This window comes from Trichomonas vaginalis, chromosome IV, assembly GCF_026262505.1.
Source record: "Trichomonas vaginalis G3 chromosome IV, whole genome shotgun sequence".
NCBI classification, from domain to species: Eukaryota; Parabasalia; order Trichomonadida; family Trichomonadidae; genus Trichomonas; species Trichomonas vaginalis.
Genome location: NC_067206.1, coordinates 13256389 through 13277692, shown reverse-complemented (window position 1 = coordinate 13277692; position 21304 = coordinate 13256389). Strand labels below are relative to the sequence as shown.

At 34.5% G+C, this 21304-nt stretch overlaps 17 protein-coding genes and 3 pseudogenes across 20 annotated transcripts, besides 4 other annotated features; 9 read left to right on the top strand and 11 right to left on the bottom strand.

Annotated features, from left to right (window-relative positions):
* Positions 1-423, bottom strand: TVAGG3_0083480 (uncharacterized protein; the record flags this gene model as incomplete). Its single annotated transcript, XM_051222146.1, has 1 exon — positions 1-423. One exon carries the CDS (start codon positions 421-423, stop codon positions 1-3), a length of 423 nt encoding a protein of 140 aa, XP_051107132.1.
* Positions 1-8840: part of a mobile genetic element that runs on past the window's edge.
* On the bottom strand, positions 1601-2029 carry TVAGG3_0083470 (uncharacterized protein; the record flags this gene model as incomplete). Its single annotated transcript, XM_051222145.1, has 1 exon — positions 1601-2029. One exon carries the CDS (start codon positions 2027-2029, stop codon positions 1601-1603), a length of 429 nt encoding a protein of 142 aa, XP_051107131.1.
* Positions 2093-2350, top strand: TVAGG3_0083460 (uncharacterized protein; the record flags this gene model as incomplete). The annotated part of the gene is made up of 1 exon (XM_001579637.2): positions 2093-2350. One exon carries the CDS (start codon positions 2093-2095, stop codon positions 2348-2350), a length of 258 nt encoding a protein of 85 aa, XP_001579687.2.
* Positions 2375-3171, top strand: TVAGG3_0083450 (annotated as a pseudogene). Its single transcript has one exon. A coding segment is annotated over exon 1 (797 nt).
* Positions 3329-3889, bottom strand: TVAGG3_0083440 (organellar and viral DNA polymerase type B; the record flags this gene model as incomplete). Its single annotated transcript, XM_001282391.2, has 1 exon — positions 3329-3889. The coding sequence occupies one exon, from the start codon at positions 3887-3889 to the stop codon at positions 3329-3331; it is 561 nt and encodes a 186-aa protein (XP_001282392.2).
* TVAGG3_0083430 (organellar and viral DNA polymerase type B) lies at positions 5316-6314 on the bottom strand (the record flags this gene model as incomplete). Its single annotated transcript, XM_051222144.1, has 1 exon — positions 5316-6314. A coding segment is annotated over one exon (999 nt), but the record flags the coding sequence as incomplete, so codon positions are not given.
* On the bottom strand, positions 6552-7106 carry TVAGG3_0083420 (organellar and viral DNA polymerase type B; the record flags this gene model as incomplete). The annotated part of the gene is made up of 1 exon (XM_051222143.1): positions 6552-7106. A coding segment is annotated over one exon (555 nt), but the record flags the coding sequence as incomplete, so codon positions are not given.
* Positions 7197-7670, top strand: TVAGG3_0083410 (uncharacterized protein; the record flags this gene model as incomplete). The annotated part of the gene is made up of 1 exon (XM_051222142.1): positions 7197-7670. The coding sequence occupies one exon, from the start codon at positions 7197-7199 to the stop codon at positions 7668-7670; it is 474 nt and encodes a 157-aa protein (XP_051107128.1).
* Positions 8088-8780, bottom strand: TVAGG3_0083400 (KilA, N-terminal/APSES-type HTH, DNA-binding family; the record flags this gene model as incomplete). Its single annotated transcript, XM_051222141.1, has 1 exon — positions 8088-8780. One exon carries the CDS (start codon positions 8778-8780, stop codon positions 8088-8090), a length of 693 nt encoding a protein of 230 aa, XP_051107127.1.
* Positions 8837-21304: part of a mobile genetic element that runs on past the window's edge.
* Positions 8841-21304: part of a mobile genetic element that runs on past the window's edge.
* Positions 9093-9527, top strand: TVAGG3_0083380 (uncharacterized protein; the record flags this gene model as incomplete). Its single annotated transcript, XM_051222140.1, has 1 exon — positions 9093-9527. One exon carries the CDS (start codon positions 9093-9095, stop codon positions 9525-9527), a length of 435 nt encoding a protein of 144 aa, XP_051107126.1.
* Positions 9528-9674: a terminal%2Cinverted (terminal inverted repeat of Maverick-2 transposon ID:TVAGG3_0083220).
* TVAGG3_0083370 (protein of unknown function, DUF4107 family) lies at positions 9675-10199 on the bottom strand (the record flags this gene model as incomplete). Its single annotated transcript, XM_051222139.1, has 1 exon — positions 9675-10199. One exon carries the CDS (start codon positions 10197-10199, stop codon positions 9675-9677), a length of 525 nt encoding a protein of 174 aa, XP_051107125.1.
* Positions 10635-11231, bottom strand: TVAGG3_0083360 (uncharacterized protein; the record flags this gene model as incomplete). The annotated part of the gene is made up of 1 exon (XM_051222138.1): positions 10635-11231. A coding segment is annotated over one exon (597 nt), but the record flags the coding sequence as incomplete, so codon positions are not given.
* Positions 11356-11944, top strand: TVAGG3_0083350 (uncharacterized protein; the record flags this gene model as incomplete). The annotated part of the gene is made up of 1 exon (XM_051222137.1): positions 11356-11944. A coding segment is annotated over one exon (589 nt), but the record flags the coding sequence as incomplete, so codon positions are not given.
* TVAGG3_0083340 (uncharacterized protein) lies at positions 13542-14318 on the bottom strand (the record flags this gene model as incomplete). Its single annotated transcript, XM_051222136.1, has 1 exon — positions 13542-14318. One exon carries the CDS (start codon positions 14316-14318, stop codon positions 13542-13544), a length of 777 nt encoding a protein of 258 aa, XP_051107122.1.
* On the top strand, positions 14336-15201 carry TVAGG3_0083330 (organellar and viral DNA polymerase type B; the record flags this gene model as incomplete). Its single annotated transcript, XM_051222135.1, has 1 exon — positions 14336-15201. A coding segment is annotated over one exon (866 nt), but the record flags the coding sequence as incomplete, so codon positions are not given.
* Positions 15662-16866, top strand: TVAGG3_0083320 (annotated as a pseudogene). The gene has a single exon. A coding segment is annotated over exon 1 (1205 nt).
* TVAGG3_0083310 (integrase core domain containing protein family) lies at positions 17711-18511 on the top strand (the record flags this gene model as incomplete). Its single annotated transcript, XM_051222134.1, has 1 exon — positions 17711-18511. The coding sequence occupies one exon, from the start codon at positions 17711-17713 to the stop codon at positions 18509-18511; it is 801 nt and encodes a 266-aa protein (XP_051107120.1).
* Positions 18686-19184, top strand: TVAGG3_0083300 (KilA, N-terminal/APSES-type HTH, DNA-binding family; the record flags this gene model as incomplete). The annotated part of the gene is made up of 1 exon (XM_051222133.1): positions 18686-19184. A coding segment is annotated over one exon (499 nt), but the record flags the coding sequence as incomplete, so codon positions are not given.
* TVAGG3_0083290 lies at positions 19449-20004 on the bottom strand (annotated as a pseudogene). The gene has a single exon. A coding segment is annotated over exon 1 (556 nt).
* TVAGG3_0083280 (organellar and viral DNA polymerase type B) lies at positions 20036-20412 on the bottom strand (the record flags this gene model as incomplete). Its single annotated transcript, XM_051222132.1, has 1 exon — positions 20036-20412. A coding segment is annotated over one exon (377 nt), but the record flags the coding sequence as incomplete, so codon positions are not given.

The window sequence follows — 21304 nt, the reverse complement described above, 5'->3', positions numbered from 1 at the left end:
TTATTCCTCACTGTCGTCCGTAGCTAAGTTATAGTCATCTAATCTTATTATTGGGATTCCATTAGCACGCACCTGAATGGCAAAGCAACAATCCCTCATAAATCCAATAAGTGGCTTTGGTACATTTTCAGTTGCTAGTTCAATAGGTCCTTTAACAGACAATTTGTATGTTATTGGAGCAGTAGATGTTTGACCTTGCTGGAAGCAAAAGTCCACTTCTGTTGGAAAACCACATAAGAAATGTGTGTTGTCATAGCTATCCCATTTATGTTCCACACTACCATCATCCACCAATGACCTCATAACATCTTCATTAAATCCTATCATATCATTGTTTGTATTGCAGGCGTTCGCAACCATTTCATAAAATACAGGTCCATATGATTTTTCAGGTTCTGCAGGTATATTTCCATAAGCTCCCATGGAAAGCTGAAGATATTTAAACTTAGGGTTTCAAAATTAACATAATAGTTGTCTTTCTTTCTAAATAGTGCCCAAATACTTTTAACATTAATAGGCGTATAAGCTGCTGTAAATGTTGCACTTGAACTATCTGTATTCTTTGAGAATGAACCGTCCATAGGAATCCAATCCATAACTTTAACAGGAAAACATAAAGCCTCGTTTGTATAATGTTCTACAAGTTCTGTATAAATGTTAGGGTCTAAAGAGAATGACTTTGGATGAATGAAACATTCATTAAAATCCATCTTTGTTCGAAATAGTTGCTGGGTTACAGTTGTAATAGTAACTGTTCCACTAGCTTCTACTGCCTTCGTTATCATAGTGAATGGTTCATTCCATGGAACAAATTTATTTGTCGGTGGATTTGAATCTGAAGCAAATGCAACTTTAAGAGTTGGATTGAAAGCAATGATATCATTTACAGATATGATGTGCATTGTAGGCGTCGCTACTGAACTTTACTTTAAGCTGAATGTTTCCTGCAAAAGCTGGAATAAATCGAATAGCTTCTAATGGAAGGAATCTTCTAACAGGAATTCTTAAACGAAGCTTAAAATCAAATGATTTTCCTGCTGTAATTGGACCACTAACAATTTGTCCTGTTCTGCATGTTCCCGAATGACTCCATACATCTTCATGTCGAGTCTTTGAGAAAACATCTACTTTCTTTATTTGTTCGGTAGTTTGTGAGTTTTGAAGTTATATATGCTTCTTCTCTTGCGTTGTCTTGAGAATATACGATACGACCATTTGCAAGGATTTGATATCCAGCAACTGCATAGAAAGCGTCATCGAAACCAATCCAAAATCCTGGTGGGTTTGTTTTATCGGAACCTGAACCAATTTCTTTATCTACAATAAATTGACCTTCCATTTTATACGTAATGAATGTATTGTAAAGGTCCAACATATTTTCACCAGGAGGTGAGAGATTGAATGTTACCCATGTGTTATCTTTAGCAGTTCCAGGTTGTGATGGAATCTTTGCGTCAGAATATTTTCTATTAGTGTCACCAATTTGAACTGCATTGTCTATGATATCGAAATATGAGCGAATCTGATGAATATGCTCTGCTGGAGTAAATTCGTTTAACTGTTCGTTCTGCATGTATTTACTTCGGATAAAAATATCTATTTACTTCATTATTCTCACTCTTCTTCTTGGCATTCGTGGTGGAAGTTGTTTCTTGACATTTTCAATGAACTGTACATTCTCTTTTGTCTCAACTTCTTTCACTGGCGGGTCAGGGTTCTTTGACTCGGTTTGTTTTTCAATGAAATTCACGAACTTTGCAATAAGCTCTTGGTTCGTTATTGAAAGAACATCTGGCTTCTTTTCTTCTTGTTCTATTGACTTTTCAGTTTGAATAGAAGGTTTTATATGGGCTTCACCCTCGGTGCTATGCACCTTAATGTTGTCACTCTCTGCATTCGCTAATGGAACCTTTCTTTTTCTTACGTATATTTTACCATCTTTACTCTGACTTACATAATAGAAAGGATGTTGTATTCCTCTTGCGTCATTTAATATAATAGACTCTCGCTCTGATTTTGACAAGCTCATTTTACATCGGTTAAAGTTTTAATTTTATTTTTTATCTGCAGTCAAATGACTCAGACAAGTCATATGGACAAGACCCAAGGGGTCATAGATGTTGAAGCATTGAAGAAAGAAATTCGCGAGCAAATTTTATCCGAACTGAAGGAACAAAAACAAGAACAAAAGCCAGAGAGACCAAAGAGAAAACTTAGTGAAAAACAACTAGCTGCATTAGCTGCTGGAAGACAGAAGAACCCACGTTTGCTGGCGAAAAAAGCTAGAGAAGAAGCAAAAGCTAAAGAAGCTGAAGCAAAAGCTAAAGAAGCTGAAGCAAAGAAAGAGTAAATGGTTTATTTTTATCCGAATTAAATGTATAGACAAATACCTTTAACTGTTGCGTTCAGTAGTGAAAACCCTGACGTCAAAATAAAGGGGAACAGAGTAACGTTTAAGTTTCCAACAGACTGGATTGTGAACATAAATGAAGAGAAGTACATTGGCATAACATCTATGTATATAACACGTGCTTTCAGAAAGGTTGACTTTATACTTCAAGTCGAGATAGAAAATGACGAACAGTCTTTAAGCGCCCAAAACATTCACATATACAAATACTTTAAAGACGATACAACATTGTTGCAATGTATGATTTCATTTAATGAAATGTTCGAGAAAAAGTTCAACATTGAAGTACAAACTTTACAGCCTTTACGTGAGTTTCTTGCACAACTGAAGGAAGAAGGTAGTCGGCCACAACTTATAGACTTTCATTATGAATTTAATGAAAATGAAGATGGAACTCATGACTGTCAGTTTGTTATATATTCACCATTCAATGAAGTAGCTAAAGAGAAAGAAAATCCATTACGTATAAGGTTTCAAATCTCTGAACCTAATGAAGACTTCAAGAATGTTTTCAATTATGATGCAATGCTTCCGAGGAAAAATGAATTTTCAAAGATTGTAACACCTGGCATTTGGGATAGAAAGCAAGCTATATTATATTCAAACTTAAGTAAGGGAGTTGAAATGAGTTCATTGGTCATACAAGAACTTCACCACTTCCTAACCCTAAATACTATAAATTAACTGGCTTCAATCGTGAGTTTTGGATAGACATGTTCTCCACTCATGACCATAACTGCCCAGTGTTCTTACCTCCAGACCATAAGGACTGTCTCTACATTGAAGCACAACTCTTAAACTCTACAATTGCTGTATTGTAAAATCTACGCTAGTTTTATTTTTATCACGAATGACCTCATTTCTGACAAAATTAAATGACCTCATTCATGACCTCATTGCTGACAAAAATAAATGACCTCAGAACTTCAACTTACGAATAAAGCTTGTTTTAGTCGTTATTGAGAAGTTAAACTTTTCAGCAAAGCAAGGACTAGAAGACTTACATAAGTCAAATCCAATCTCTTGACCATCATGAAGTGCTTTGTAAAGTTTCATTAAACTGAACTCAGAGTCTTTGTCATATGTTCCAACAGGTATGTGAATGTTCTTATCTTCATTGTAATAGCATTGTATAGCTTCAGGAAACATTTCATTAGCTGTTAAAGCAAGAACGTCTTGTTTTACACCTTTACAACGTGCATGAAATGCAACTTCATTTAAATCATTCGTGAGTAAGTCTATGTAAGTCTTCTTTCCACAAAATATTGACTTGTATGCTAAACTTTGTTTTCCAGGTGTTATTTCTGCGAAGTCAGAATGGAACTGACCTAATGTTTTACCAATAAGTTCTCTACCGTATCTCTTCTGAAATTCCTGAGCTAACAGTGGGATGTCTTCATTGAAAATATGCATGCTATCGCAGTCCTGGTAAAATATTTGAAGACCCATATCTTCAGCAGTACAGAATACTTCACACATTATTCTCTTCGACATAGACAGAATGTTAACACCAAGTGGACAGAAGTTAAAGTGTCTGCAAATGCTTTTCGTTAGCTTGAAAATAGTTTTATCTGAACCATCCAAACCTTCGAACTTCACTATATGGTTGTAGTTTCTGATGGCATATCTTATAGCATCTTTGTCATTTACTATGGTTATTTTGACTCAATAGGAGATAGAATAGTTTTGCCATAAATACTGTTCAGAATGAGCTTTATATTTTCTTGCAAAGGATTTCCTTCTTTCTTATACTTTAACCTTAACTCAAACAACTTCTTTACTTCATCTCTTATTCTAATATCTCTGTTTCCATCGTAATAGTATCCTTGCAACACTTCACATTTGACACCTTGATATTTTATGAGGTCTTGTAATGTTATATGGTCAACATACATTAAACAGCAAGTGTTGAACTTCTGGGAACGTTAAGTTCTGGATTTAGTTCAGGGTCACAAACTATTAAAGGAAAGTGTCTATGTATTCCAATCTCTGTTATCTTAATGAGAACAAAGAAGCCGGACATAAACTTTTCACCAATGGGTTCCTTTTGGTCGTCATCGAATAAATGTCTCATGAGATACTCTGTGCTTAGCATCTCATCCTTCATAACCTTTGGAATTCCTTCTAAAGTATAAAGTCTTGCTATAGCTGATGGATATAATGAAACAGCGTCGAAGTCAGCAATGAGTTTCTTTTCGCTCTTTTGTTTCATGTTATCTGACAGCATACATCTTCCACCTTGAATGCATCTCGAAATAAATTCTCTTGGTTTATTTGAGAGGTCATATAAATTTCCATTCGGGAAGTACACTCTGTTCTCAAACAATTTGTTAGCAATAGAACAAATACTAACGTAGTCATATACGTTTAAATCAAACTCTTTCAATATGTCATTGCGGAACTTAACAAAACCTTCTCTTAAAATTCTTACATCTTGTTTGCAATAGAATGTGCTATATTTTTCTAAGTCGAAGTGGTTTTCATCTATTCTGCAACCTTTGATGGAATCTATGTTTTTCATGAATGTATCTGCATCCCGGATAAACTTACATGCTTCAGAAATGACACCAGTTCTGTTGTCATTTGCTAACAAAACACTGCTGTAGTAGTTGTATGGAAATACTTCTTTCGGTCCTGTTTGTAAGTTAAACATAGCAGGAAATAGTTTAAGTTTCTTATTTATAACACTGTAAGAGTCTTTTATAATAATTGCCCTTCCTTTATATAAGCCAGTTATTTGCATTGTTCGTGAACCTTTAATGATGGGAGTTCCTTTCACTTCTGTCATGTGTCTTAAGATGAAGTTTATATCATAGCTGAGGTTATGGAAATATATTAAACTCTTGTCAGGAAGTCGCTCCAAAAATTCTGTTGCACAGTTCTGACCCCATATGCTTTCACTCACTGAACCATCTTCACTGTCATAACAGATGTTAAAAGCTTTATGAAAGCCGTCTGTGCTACACTCAAAGTCAGCAAAGAAAACGTGCTCAGGAATGAACTTGCACTTATTTTTATTTACTTCTTTTGACTCTGCTTTCTTCTTCAGTTGTACACAATACTTTGGAGCATACGTCAAATCTTTAAATGGTGCAAGGTTCTGTTTATATAAATCAGTCGTATATGTGAAAAGTTCTCCATAAGAAATAGGTTCGAAATATTTGCACTCCCACAATGTTTTCATAACATCCCATAACGGTGTTGTTCTATCATAACGAACTACATATTTATCTTCTCTCTTTGTATAAATCTTCATTTGTTTTTCAATGTTCATTCCACCACACTCCTTCAAGATTTCTATATAGTTGCGAATGAAATATGTTGTCATTGGTAATCTTTCGTTTAGCATGTAGTGGTCTTCAACAAGAAGTAAGTCAATAGTTCTAACAGTTTCACATTCTTTTGGTATGTATCTCTTTATTTCATTATGTCTTGAGTCATTGAAATAACCAATGGTAACATTAAATGCTATACCTGTTGTGTCAGAAATTTCTTGTACTTTACTTTGAGGAAAGTCTCTAACACGAATGACTTCTCTCATGTGGTCAATAGTTTCTTCATTTACTCCAGCCTGAATGCAAGCATAAACGAAACAATTGTCTTCTGTCATAAGTGTTGCAGTTCTTTTGTTCAGTTCATTGAAGATTTGGTAGCGTTCAAGATTTATAGGTAATGTGCAAAGATACTTCCAGAACTGACCGCTTCTCTTCTTATAAAACTTCTTTTCACCATTATCTTTCCAAAAGCTTTCTATAAGTGCTGGGTTTCCTGTTTGCTTAAGAGCTTCCAAAATGGCTTTCTGGTCATTTGTCAGTGTGCTTTCATCTCTATATGGTCTCTTTTTTGGTTTGCCTTTCTTTACATCTGACATCGTTAAGCCTTCATATTCTGTTAAATCATACATCTTTATTTCGGTAAGATTCTTTATGTTTGTCAAGAAGAAGTCATAGTGCATTTCAACAATACCTGCAGCATTTGCTTCTATCTCTGATATAAAGTTCTCCTTCAAGAGCTGATGTAGTAATGTTCCAATATTATTGAGGTTTAACGTAGAACATTCATACTTTCCACCAAGTTTATAACATACCATCCATCTCTGTTGTGAGTTTATTTTAATTTTCTCTAAGAGTCTCATGAAAACCTTACCGAAATGTTTGTGTAAGTAGTCTCTGTTTGGTTCATCTAAAGCTTCGATGTTAAAGTCAATGAGTCTATTGCCTGACTTCACATTTCTCTTCCTATTCTCTTCATCTTTCTTTAACCATCTCTCACCTTCTTTTGGTTTGTCGTCAATGGAACGAATGACATTGTTAGCTTTGCGAACTTGTTCTATAGCGCTCTTAAACATCTCTCTTCTCTGTTGTTTCAGTGTGTCGTCTCTTCTTCTTGTTTCATCAACGTTTGCATTTGTTATGTCAAACATTTCTCTTCTTACTTCATGAGGTACTGAACGTCTATGATATAAGTCAATAGCAACGTCATTTAAAGGAAATGCTATTGCATGGACTTCGTCCTCGCCGCGTTGCGGCTTTATGAACTCATGAATTCTATCATAACTTATTGCACCATTATAGTCATTGAGGATGTCAGCGAGTGCCTTTTTGTTTGTTGCGTAATGCTTTGCAACATCTATATTAGCTTCTGTAAGAAGTTGTTTTATTTCCGAGTGTTCTAACTTAGACAACTTCCGATACATCTTTAGTAGGAAATAAAAAAATATTTTTTGAAAAAATTAGATTAGATTTTTTTAAGTTATTTTTCAAAATAATTTAATATTTTTATTTTAATGAAACACATGCAAGATTGCAAGTTCTTTTCATACAATGCTCTCGCTAATGCCATCAAGAATGAGTTCAATAATGCTTCAAATGTTAATGTTATCTTTAACAAGAAGTTTGTGAAAGAATCTAAGTTTGGTCAGTATGTCAGACCATTAGCTATCGTCATTGACCGCAAACGTTATACTTCACAAGAGTTAGCAGTAGTTTTGAAACAAAAGGGTTTCTTCGTGAATGTCAAAGATACTCATTATACTGTCATAAAGAACTCTAACATTGACTTCTTCAGTATTGCTATGAATCTTTCCGAACAGAAAGAATATAAGAAGGGTGAAACAAATGTGAAATATTATGCTTCATCTCTGAAGACAATAACGAACAAAGATGTTATACAGAAATTCTTACCAAAGGTTGAAGAAGCTTCTATTGACATTGACGAAGGAAGTGAAATGGTTGAAGAAATAGACCCTGAAGCTATTTAAGCAAAAATATATTTTTGAATAACTGAAAGTGTCACCACGTCACCATGTGCTACCAGGTTAATTAACTTCTTTTAAAAATGATGACAACATGACATTTTGACAACAGTCCAGGAAATAAATTTTATCGTTAATGTTTACGTTAATGTTTTTCATTGAAATCGGTAAGTTTTCATTAACTTTTTCATTAAATTTTGTCAAAGTGCAAATCTTCACTTCGTCAAAAAGTTAATGTTTTTCATTAAATTTTGTCAAAGTGCAAATCTTCACTTCGTCAAAAAGTTAATGTTTTTCATTAAATTTTGTCAAAGTGCAAATCTTCACTTCGTCAAAAAGTTAATGTTTTTCATTAAATTTTGTCAAAGTGCAAATCTTCACTTCGTCAAAAAGTTAATGTTTTTCATTGAAATCGGTAAGTTTTCATTCTTCCTCTTTGAAGTTGTCGAAATATTCTGTTATTTTTTCCTTCAGTAATGGTAAGTCTTCTTTGAATGTAAGTATTGTGCAACCTTTGATGTCATAGTGTGTTTGAGGAAGAGTATTTTTGACAATTTCTTTTATTTGCTCATTCGGTGTCATTGAAATCGGTAAGTTTTCACGATAGAACCAGTTTCTGTCAGATTTGTAAATCTTAGCAAGGTCGTAAAAGCTTTTGTTGTTTCTTCTGACTAAATGCAACATAACCATATCTCTATCTTCTTCTTTCTCCAACTCTTCAGCGTAAATCATATACTTATAACTCTTTTCCTTTCCTTTTGGTACTGAACGTGGTATTCTTTTCTGTATGCTTTTGTCTTTGGATTCAATGACTTCATCTTTTGCTTGAAGTTTCTTTTCCATCTCTCCACGTTCTGCTTTATATAGTTCATCTAACATCATGAAAATATAACAAGCATAACGAGGTGAAGCCCACATTGCTACAGCATTTACTAAAAGTCTATGAACATAATAACCTTTCAAACCAGGTGCCAAATTCTTGCGATTTTCGTACGGAATCTCTTCTCTCGGTTTTCCGAGGGAAGCAATCATATGAGGAAATTCTTCTAAAAGTTCTTTTGTCTGTTGGTTTTCAAACCAATGATATGCTTGCTTTGTAGAACGAAGAGCGTTCATTATACTTTGCATTTGGTACATGTCATCTTTGACCGAACGAATGAGGCGAAGTTGTTAGTTAGTATCCCTAAGTCGTGTACTGTGGCACTGCGCGCCTCCGTACACCACTTAGCGGTTTTGACACTTTACGAAACCGGTAACGTATATTTTACAACACAACCATAAAACCAACTTAACCTTAAATATTTACAAAACCGTCTGACACATAAATGATTTCACTAATGACTTCACTAACGAATTCACTACCGTCCTCACTAAATAAAAAATAACCTTATTTTTATTTTTTTAAATTTTTTATTTCATTGTAAAGACATGTCCGACTATATTTACTATGACTCTTTCCCAGAACGTTTCCGTGAACTATTCAAAACTCAAGTAAAACTGAGAAACATGCATTTTAACAAAGACAGACCCATTGACGATGAAAGAAACCCTGAATATATTACAATCCCTTATGACGCAAAGTTCATTGCATACATTCCTTATGGTCGCAGAGGAACGAAAACTATTTCAACAAAGAACAAAAATTATTTTTGGAGCGATGAAGAAAATTGCCTTATCTACATAAATGCATACTTAAATAAAGCTACATATTGTACAAAAGAAGGTTGGACTGGATTTGAGCTCTACATATACGACGACGATGGAAACAGACGTTGTGTATACCCATACGATAATATGTACCATTGTTTTCATCAAGCATTAAACGAATACATAGTCAGTAAGGGTCTCATTCCTGCTGAGTAGAAATGTTATATTTTTGTTCTGTCATTTATTTAAAAATTAATGATATCACCACCCTCACACGTATGAAAACATAGCGCAAAAATAAATTTAGGTGAAGTGGTGAAATCTCACCTCTTTTTTCACCTCTTTTTTCACCCGTTGAATTCATTACTTTATAACTCTCTTCCTTGGTTTCTTTTTAGTTGCTTTCTTTACGTCTGTCTCCAACTTGACTGTCTTTCTTCTTCGTCCGTAATGATACCAGTTACTTCCACCAGTCAATGGGTCAAATGGTCTTTCGTAAGGGTTTCCATACATTCCATAGGGACCATACGGAAGAACTACTGGTGGAGAAGAAACATTTTCTTTAGTTCCATCGACTCTATTTAAATGCATTGTTTCACCTTTCATCTGGTCATTAAAGTCTTTTGCGTGTTTTGCAAACTCATCGTCCTTTCCTAAAGCATTTTCTGACTCAGTCGCAACCAAATTGGATGCTTTATTTATGAGCCCTATTTTATTTAATCTTAACTTCTTTGCAACCCAGCCTCCAATCTTCCCTTTATTTGCATCTAATGTCTTCGAAACCCTTCCTCCACTCATTTTATTTACTGCGTCATAAGCTCCAAGTGCTTTTGCTCCAAATGCTAATGCTTTTGTTCCCATTGCGCCTAAAGCTGCCCAAGCTACCATTTACACCATATTAAAATCATCTCTCTTCAATATTATCTCATAAAAGTTCTCGTTACTGGAGAAAGTCAATGAAACATAAACATTCTCATGGACTTCGTCCTCGCCGCGTTGCGGCTTCATAAACTTCTTTCTTATCTCATCTATACGCTTCAAAATGTCTGAACAATTGCTAACATCTTCTACAACAGTTATTTCATCATGAATGACCTTCAAGAACAAGCTCATTTAATATGCTATTAAAATCATCTCAATAATGAGTCCATCCTTTCCGTCTTTGGGTAGCACAACATCTTTCATTGAAGAAGGTTCGACAAGTCTTATGTTAAACTTACTGACAAAGTTTGTTATACTATAATGCTTCGGTGGCGAATACATGTAGTTTGAAAGACATAATATAGATTCTTCAGCAAATTCACTTATACTGGATTTTATAACAATGTTCTCACGAGACCAAATACCACCAATTGACAATCTTGTAAGCAATCCTGCTGAACCTTCTACTGTAAACGTCGATGGTAACATTCCACGAAGGTCATCAATTGACATCTTTGAGTCACTGAATTTAAATATTTTCTTAAAGCAATCGTCATTATCTAACCATGCAATAGCTTTGAAGTTTTCATTCGAATATACATCTGCTTCATTAAATGTAAAACCTGACTTATTTGCAGAGATGACTTTAAAATCTATTGAGTTTGTTTCAAAATTATATGCTATGCTAACTTCTGAAGGTAATGGATGTCCTTCCGCAGTCAGTTGTTCTCTCACTACCGTTTGAAGCTTTGTGTTAAAAACTTTCATGTCATCTCCTGTGTCTAGGTTCACATACACAGCAACAGGAAAACTATCTTGCTTCTTTGTTTCATCATTATACCTCAAAACATTAAAGTTCTTCAATAATATTGTTCTTCCTGCTGGAATACTTCGAACCTGTCTGATTTCAATAGCTTTCTCACCTCCTACATACTCTACCCAGTGCCTTGGATATTCATAAGTATACTGACTTTCTTGAATTTTGGTAGGTTTCATCATAACGTGTTCATAGTATATCTTTATACTCTTGTCAGTTAGACTCGGTGCTATGTTCTGAATATTTCTGACTTGCATTTTTAATGGAGATAAAATGAAGCATTTAATACATGACGTAGATGAAGACATGAATGAAACTACAGACAAACTTAACTCTTCTCTTATTCTTCCTTTCAGTAAGGACTATGAATTCTGTTCAAATGGCGTTTATTTCTATTGTGGAAAGATGGGTTCAGGTAAGACATTTAATTTAATTCGTCATATACTCATAACAGAACGTTTAGGAAATGACTCATATTATGACCAAATCATTATATCAGCAACTTCAGACTCTATGGACTCAACAGCGAAAACATTTATGTCAAAAGTTCAAGCCTCTGTCGTTAAAGTTCCAGACAGTGAACTCATTGAATTTCTTCAACGTTACATTCGACGTAAGAGGAAATATTATGCCATCGTTGAATTTATACAGTCAGGAATGCAAAAGACTTCTGAGGAGATGGAAAGAATTATTGACAAACACCACTTACGTCAGTACTCAGGAGTTTACGATATGAAACGACTGACAAACTACATTCTATCAAAACTTTCAAAATACCCCTTCAAAAAATATCCTTCAAACACTCTGCTCGTTTGCGACGACTTCGCTGGTAAAGGTTTAGTGTCAAAACCAGACTCACCATTAGCTAACATCATTACTAAAGTCAGACATTACCACTTAACTGTAGCAATACTTATGCAAACATGGAGGTTTTTAGCTTTAAACATAAAACGTCTCATAACTGACTTCGTTATCTTTCAAGGTTTCTCACGTTATGATATTGAACTCATTTGGAAACAGTCAGGTATAACATTACCTTTTGAAGAAATTTGGGAAGCATATAAGTCTCTCATCTCTCCTCGTTCATACCTTGAGATTCATATCATGACTAATACCATTAAAGTCAAAAAATATTCCATGGGAACGACCAACATTGTTTTAAAGTTTAACCTTCAATTGACTGATGGTAAACAAATTCCATGCATCTCTGTCGCCATTTCTGTTAATATTTTTGCTGTCATTCATATCATCCACTTCTCCATCCGTTAGCTTTTGAGGATATGTGTTAGAATAGCTGTTCTTAAATGAAGGCTTTTCACCTTTGAGAGCATAAACTCTATAACTTTCTGCATACTTTATGTTTGAACCTCCTGAGCCATCATTGACATAAATTTTTATAGGCTTCCACCCTTTGTTCATGTTCCTGCTTCTTCCCTTAGCTCTTTTGTTCAGTAGTTCTACATCTTTATACACAGCTCCTGTCTCAGTGAATTCAACAATATTTTCATTCGTTAGCTTTACATTCAAACCCTTGTCGAGTATATTGTTCATTTCATACATATAAAAGGTTTTTATTCTATATGAAATGAGAAGCAAATCCATCTTAGCTGGTGCCGTTAATGTTCCAATTGAACCAACATCAAATGTTGACTCACGAACGACAAACAATATTGTCATAAAGAACTATAGTTCAGAGTGTTTGAAAGAAAAAGAACCAGAACTGAAATCCGTGAATTTAAACTCAGCTTCAAACGCTAACGCTACATCAGATGTTAAGTTAGAGTATCCACCACTGGACCAAATTCTTTCAAGAGAAGCCAACGACAATCCTTACATAAATGTTCAAACAAATCCTTCAGATAACGTAGACCATTACCTTCTTCAGTTATACCAAACAATTTTACTCAAAGACGATAAGAAGCTTTTGACAAATCTTATAAGCAAGAACCAAATAATTTTAACAAAGGAGGACCTTGAAAATGTTATCTCACGAATAACAGGGAAACAATGTGTCATTGACTATCTCGACCCTGAAATCGAATGCTGTGGTCAAACGCCACCATTCATGAAAATAGGTAACATCCGCATCATTGAAACACCAGGAACTACAGGAGTTGAGTTTAAGTATAAATATTCGAACGAGTATACAAAACTTTCAACAGAATATAAACTTTGCTTGAAATATGTTTTAGTAAATTAAAGCAGTCAGGAGGGCTCTTTGAGCCCATCTTGGCGCTTTGCGCCGTCAGTCAAAAAAATTCAAGTTAGCAATTTGTAATATCTGTCCAAAACTTCTTCAACAGTATCGAACTCATCTTCATAATGCAAACCTAATCTTATTGACTTGGTGCAGTTTTCACTAACACAATATAGCGCTTTGCGCTCGGCGCCTTTGACGCCTTTTTCTGTTCTCTTGACTGACATAACTAATTCATTTGTTTCATCAAACAGCAACAACCAAAGTTCATGACCTAATACATAACATTCATACTTTATATTTTTAGCTCTGAGTTCTCTTGTAAGCTGTTGCATTTAATATTTTCTAAAAAGTCAACTTCAACAGTCATTCGCACTGGTGCCTTCAGTTCTACAGGCTCTCCTTGAAAGTCAACAAGTCTGAATTGCATGTCTTTCAAATTATGAGGACTAATGCGAACCCATTTACCTAAATGAGTTGCTATGACAGGAACGTTTGGAATGAACATTGAATTGACTGCATAACAGAAGGATTTATATTCTACTGAACCTTTACTATTAACTCCTGAAATGCCTGTGACATTAGCTATTTTTGACTCAATGTATAAACAATTACCATAACATACGTATGGAACAGATTTCATCTCAATCGTTTTGTCAACACTTTTCAAAGGAAATGTCATATGGTATGCACCCAGAAGCAATTGAACTCTATGACTCATTCGTGTTATCTTAAACTCCTTTGCATAACTGAACTTCAAAACTCCTGCAATAAGTTTAACATTCATTAAGTTTTCTTCGTTATCCTTGTTTATTGTAGTATTTATGAGAGCATTTAACACTCCAGCTAATGTTTCCATCTTATATTCTACATTATTGTGAAATCTTATTTCGTGCTTCTTTCCATCTATTTCAAACTCCATGAAATCTCCTTCATCTGTTATGACAAAAGTTGCGATAGTATTGAAGTCAACAACTCTGAAAGCAAGTGCTTCATTCTGTAGACCTAAGTTTGTTTGTAGCTTTACTGTCCCGTATTCGTTTGGGTCTGTACTTTGCAAATAGAACAACATTTTATTCTCATTAAAATATGACTATTGCTGCATATGCGTATGAAACAAATGAAGCAAGAAGAGCACATGAACTAGTAAACGAAAACTCAACTTTAACCATTGAAGGCAATGATTTAGTCATTGACGATGGAAAAACTAAAAAAGTCATTGATTTCGATACTTTTAACACTTATGACCCATTCATTACAACAAGCAAAGTTCCTATCATAAATGATGGAACGGTGCAATATATAAATTCTACAGTAGATGCCTCATTAGTGAAAGTACTGAATGTTCTCATTGAATTGTTAAAGAGCTTTCGATTTGACGACAACATTAAATGCCTAAAGAATTTAGTCATGAATGAGAAACAAATTCTTGGCGTTGCTGGTAGCAGTAATGATGTACACCTTATGACATTAGAATATTATAACGAACATAAAGATGAACTGAAAGGAGAGAAGGGTGACACCGGACCTCAAGGACCACAAGGAATACAAGGAATACAAGGAATACAAGGACCTCAAGGCGAAAACGGTTTGGATGGAAAGGATGGAAAGGATGGAAAAACTGCTAAATCATGGATATGGGACCTTATAAATACTGGTTTAACAGCTGCTTCATATGGAGTTCTTCAATACCAAATCGGAAAGATATGGGCAGTACTTGGTGAACAAGTTTTAGATGACGTTAAAAATGCTTTGAACTTCATTTCAAATGGTTCGGATACTATTAAAACTTTATCTGGTTGGATGCAAGAAACAAGGAGTCAAATAGATACTGTAAGACGTATAGCAAACAATGCACGTACGGGATTGGATACTTTACGACAAGCACAAAATACACTAAAGGAAGCAAATGATATTCTTGGCTCAGTATCAGACATGCATGAAGATTGGCTTAAAGGTATTGACAAATCTTTAAAAAATCACAGTCAGTCTATTGCTGACTACAGAAAAAGTATAGATTTTTTACATAGTGCTATGGACGTACATGATGGAAGCATAAGGAACTTACTTAATGCTAACAATAACTTACCAGGAACTATTAAAGCATTTATAAAGTCCTTTGTAAAACCTGGTGCTCTAACATTTAGGTCTTTGAGAGCAAGAGCATTGAAGTCAAGAGATGCAGAAACTCCAACAGAACCTACAGAAGGAACTGAAACAACAGAAACTCCAAAAGAACCACCAAAACCAACAGCTAATGAAATATTGTTCGAATATTTTCCAAGGTACTCTGTTCTCATTGCATACATTCAAGAAATACTTAAGAAAGCAGACTTGACTTTAGGAGATGATGAAAGTTCTGTATATCTTTCGTTCCAGTTTCAAATAGCAGAACTTTTGAGACAGATATGTTTAATGTATGACAACATCTCTGATTTCACAAGATATGATGACGACCATGACCCGAACACGGTGAAGAAGAAGTTTTACAAACATCCATTAAGACAGGAAAGGTTTTAACTCAAAGTCTCATTATTGACACCAAAGATGGCGAAGTGGACGTTCTTCAAGAGCTGAAGAAAAATACTTCTTCGGGAGGTGGTGGTAGGCATGAACTTGAAATAAATGAGATAGAAGAGAAATTAGCCGAAAAAGCAGATAAAGAACATAAACACAATATCTCCGATATAAATGAACTTCAAGCTACATTAAATAGTAAAGCGGACAAAAATGAACTTGACGCAACGAACAAAGTTTTGAAATCTCATAAACACAATATCTCCGATATAAATGAACTTCAAGCTACATTAAATAGTAAAGCGGACAAGAACCATGTTCATTATATAACTTCAGACGAACAGATTATAACGGACTACCATGGATATTTAACACGAAGTGATGAAGCGAAGACAAAAAATGTTAATGAAAGAAGATATAAATACATTCGTGCTAAAGGTTATGACATAAGCTGTACTGTACAGTATGATGTAGCTAAAGCACAAGAAGCATTTAGTTATAACGATGAAATTTATGCCTCTACTTTCAATGTTAACGGTGTATTAGTTGAACCAAGATTTATGTTAAGAGTTAAGGCAAAAATAACGTTTGAAGATGCTATTAAAAGTAAAGCTGACAAAGTTGAACTCGAAGCAACGAACAAAGTTTTGAAATCTCATAAACACAACATCTCCGATATAAATGAACTTCAAGCTACATTAGACAGTAAAGCTGACAAGAACCATACACATAAATCCTTCACTACTGTTAGAGCAGACGACATAATACTGAACTTTGACCTTGGTTCAAGTGCACCATTAGAAAATCCAAGTACAAGCGTAAAAGATACACTAAACTCCTTAAATAACAAATGTATGAACATTGAAGGTCGTGTCAGAAACTTTGAAACACATGAACTACCAGCAATGTTAGATAAGAAAGCCGACAAAACTTATGTGGATGCAGAACTAACAAAGAAATTTTCGAAACCAGATACAATGACATTTACAACAGAAATTATAAATGGTGAACCAGCAACTCCATTTGAATTTGTTAGAGGTCTTCAACCAGATACTTTTGAATTTTTCTTGGATAATTCTATGAACTAACATTACATTATAAAAGTGGAACAAATGCAACATTTCATCCGGAGATACATTCCAAATGGTATTTAATGACATAAGTTCTTTAGAATATGTTTATAGAGTTATGAGCATATATGATTTAATATATCCTATAGGAGCTGTTTATACGTCTATGAATCCAATAAATCCAAACACTTTATTTGGTGGTAGATGGTATGAAATAGTTGACAGTTTTCCATTCTACACTAATACTCAGTCAATGAAGATGGGAGGTTCAAAGAAAATAGGTATTGAAAACCTTCCTTCACATATGCATAGGTTCAGTGGAAGAACATCTGTGGAAGGAAACCATTCACATTCAATAACAAAAAGAGGTTATATAAATCTTGCAGCGGGTTCGGATAGACAGGAATGCATAGATATGATATTTCAACTGACCCAGTAGATTCAAGCACAGGTATTTTCTGTGGAACTGCAGGAAATCATACACATGTTGTAGCTGGTATTACAGACCCAGCAGGTAATGGAAAAGATTATATGCCTCCTTATATAACAATGCACGCTTGGATACGAGTTGCGTTAAAATCTTTAACTTTACATTAAATGAGCTGCAAAGAAGTATTCGAACAACATCCATGGAGGTCATTTAAGAAGTTCAATGAAGCTGCAAAGAGTCGGGGATTTACTAACAGAGCTGAAGTGAAAAGGTTCTTTGACAAAAATGTTGTACATCAAACAAAAATAAACCCTTACGACTACTTTTTACCAATTTACTCCAACACTCCTGACGCATACCAATTTGACACTCTCATTCAAAGCAGAAAAGGATAAACCATTCCTCATCTTCATAAATGTTAACACTCGTAAAGCATATGCATATCCAATGAAAAATAAAGGAACTCGTGAAGTGTTAAGAGTTTTACAAAAGTTTGTAGCAGAACATAACCCAAGTACTTTAACATCAGACCAAGACAGTGCATACCTCAGCAACGAAATCACAGAATTTCTCATTAAGCATAACATAACTCACTACACTACTGAAGACCATAACCATAACATACTCGGTATCATTAACCGCTTCATAAGGACTCTCAGAGATTTAAATCAAGAGCGAGACTTTACCGAAGAAACAATGAAACATTTTCTCGAAGTATATAATTCCTCAACACATTCTACAACAGGACATACACCAAATTCAATGACACAACAACAAGAAGAAAAGTATATACAAAAGAAACGAAGCCAAACACAAAATATCAGAAATTCAACACAATTTACCCTCATTCCTGGTACAAAAGTTCGTGTAGTTCTTGACGACAAACCGTTGACAAAGAAACGTTTAAGGTTAAGTCGAAATTATTATATCGTAGACTCTACGCAAGGTAATGGATATCTTATAAAAGCTGCTGACGACTCCATAGCATTTTACCCTCGTCATAAATTAGTCGAAAGTAGTAATGGCAAACTTGCTGAAACCATTGACGAAGCAAAGCGAGGAGTGGTTATTGAAATACTTGGCTACAACATAAACGATGACACTTATAAAGTAAGATATGAAGGAGGTGTTGAAGATGTTATACCATCTAAGAACTTGAGAGAGTCAAAGCCAACACATCTGGGACCATTAGAGCGGGAGTACTGGAAAGATAAAAACATGCCAGAAAGAATAAGAAAATTCTTCTAAACTTTTTCGTTGGATGTAAATCAGACAAAAATATATTATAGGTGAACAGGTGAGATTTCACCTGTTTTCTCACCTCTTTTTTCACCTCTTGAATTTTCGTGAATTTTCACAAAAGACCAAAAATAATGTTAGTTTTATTTTTATTTATTTTTTATTTTGTATGTAAGAACAGAAATGTCAGTCGAAGCAAAAACATTCACTAACAAATCTAATGGCGAAACATTCACAAAAGGCACTTATAACGGTATTGAAGTCTTACGTAGAGACAAGGATGGTTACATTAATGCAACAAAGATGGCAAGAGAAGCGGGAAAGTTAAACCATTTAAACAGATTTCTCAATAGTGCTAAAATGCAGGAAATTCTTGAGTTTTGGTTGAAAGAATACGGTGGAGCCAAAAGTGGCTCGACCTCAAAACAAGCATTTTATGAGCTTACAAAGGGTGTTATAAATGAATTCAAAGGTATTTACATACATCCTGACCTCGTTCATTTTGTTGCTGAATGGTGCTCTGTAAAGTATGCATTTTATGTCAAAGATATTATGGACTCCATAGACAAGAAAGTTCATGAGAAGTTAGATGAAGAAGAACTCGAAGATACAGTGGAGAATGCTAAACCTTTGTTCGAAGAAGAAGTTGGAAAAATGTGTGAAAAACAATTAGAACATGAACGTGAGATATATTATGGTTATAGAGATTCTCCATACGAACTAGACCAATGGGAACAAGAAGATTTAAAGAGAGAATTTAGAGAATATGAACTCGCTAAGATAGCATTTGAAGCTGCAGAAAAGAAGTTAAAAGTTTGGGGTCGTTTTGTACAAAAATATTGTGAGTAAATGAACCATTTATTTTTATTGAATTCACCAAAAATAATGTTTAGGTGAAGAGGTGAGATGTCACCCGTTTTCTCACCTGTTTTCTCACCCCAGTTTTTCACAAGCGTTTTACATGAATTGTACGATGTATATTTGAAATCCTAAACAATTTTAGCTTCTATTTCTTCTGTCAGTATGTCAAAAGTTTTAACAATGCCGAAAGTTTCTTTATATTTCTTCTTGACGTCAGATAGAAGGAAATCGTCAGCAGTTGGATAGTTTTTGTTCAGAAATGCTAACATGTCCATTTTATTTTCTGCTGGCTTTTCTGCTTCTTTCTTTAAGTCTGCATAGTCGTTTCGCATTCTTTCTATCTCTTTGACGGAGTAGTTATATTTCCTAATTGCTGCTTTACATTTAGAACATTGCGGATTCATTTTTGCGTTATACATTGAAACCTTACCTGCTAAAACAACCAAGGCGTCAATTGCTCTCTTCATCTCAAACATAGCGGGTCTTATCTGTTCATTCCATACCTTACCTCTTCTATCTTTATCTCTTATCTGCCATACACATTCAGCAACTAACGAAACAAAGTTATCGTAGGTCTTAAACTCCCCGGATTTATATATGTCAGAAACATTCTTATATACCATATCGCAATCTTTGTCCATAACCTTATGGTTGCAATGAAATCCTAGAAACTCATAGTTTACCTTTCGAATGAACTTCTTTATTTCTACTGAGTCAGTTGGTTTCACTTCTATTTCATCGAATTCAGGAATAGTGAGTTTTTGTTGCTGAATTTCAGGCAATTTAGGTAAATGGTCAATAATGTCCTGCATTTCATAAAGATACTGTTCATTTGTTTCATCTTTCGCACTACAGTCTAAATTACTTGTTAAAAGTTCTTGCTTTATCTTCTGGATTTTTGTTTCAAAAGTATATGAAGAAGGAATGAAGCTTTTCATCTCTACTAACATAGATGTTGGATTCATGACTAACGAGTTTGGTGAAGTTGTTGTGGACAGAGTCCCGCCGTTCGCGGCTTGAATTGTTGTTGTGCCGATTGTTGAAATCATATCTTTACATACAAAATAAAAAAATAAATAAAAATAAAACTAACGTTATTTTTCTATCTTAAGAAAATTCATGAAAATTCATGAGGGTGAGAAATTAGGTGAAAAAAGAGGTGACATCTCACCTCTTCACCTATAATATATTTTTGGTCATTTACACTCATTTACGAAGAAGTTATGACAAAGCATTTACGAAGAAGTTATGACAAAGCATTTACGAAGAAGTTATGACAAAGTCACGAGGGTGAAAAAAGAGGTGAGAAAACAGGTGACATCTCACCTCTTCACCTAAATTATATTTTAGGTCAAAGCTTCCACGAGAGAAAAGATTCCTCATTCGCTAAGGATTCCAAAAATGAAAAAATCATTGATTTCGGCTGAGAAAAAACAGCAAAACCCTTCTTCCACGGGAACAAAGAAATAAAGAAGAAATAAAGTAAATTTTTTATTTATTCCCGTGGAAGATAGAGCACTTTTATGACACTTTTTATTCACGACAAACAAGACAAATAAAGAAAATAAGAAAATACGGCGCTGTCGCGGTTCGAACCACAGACCTTGACCCCTCCATAACACCACCTTAGACCACTGTGCTACGTAGCCTGTCGACATAAGATTTTATAAATTGCATATTTGACGTAAATTTATTTCCATCTGGCTTCCCACTGCATAAGATATTCATACGTGTTTGTAAGACATTCATTAAACTTCTTTTCTATTGCATCTAATAACTTGTCTGTATTCTTCATCATCTCCAGCAGTGTTTGGGTCTTCACGTTTAAAATATTCATTGTTAACCAATTTTTTATCTACAAATTTTATTAGTGTTTGATTCACTTCGTTATGATAACGGTCATATTCTTTCAATACGTAAGTGAAGACAAAATGCGTCGTA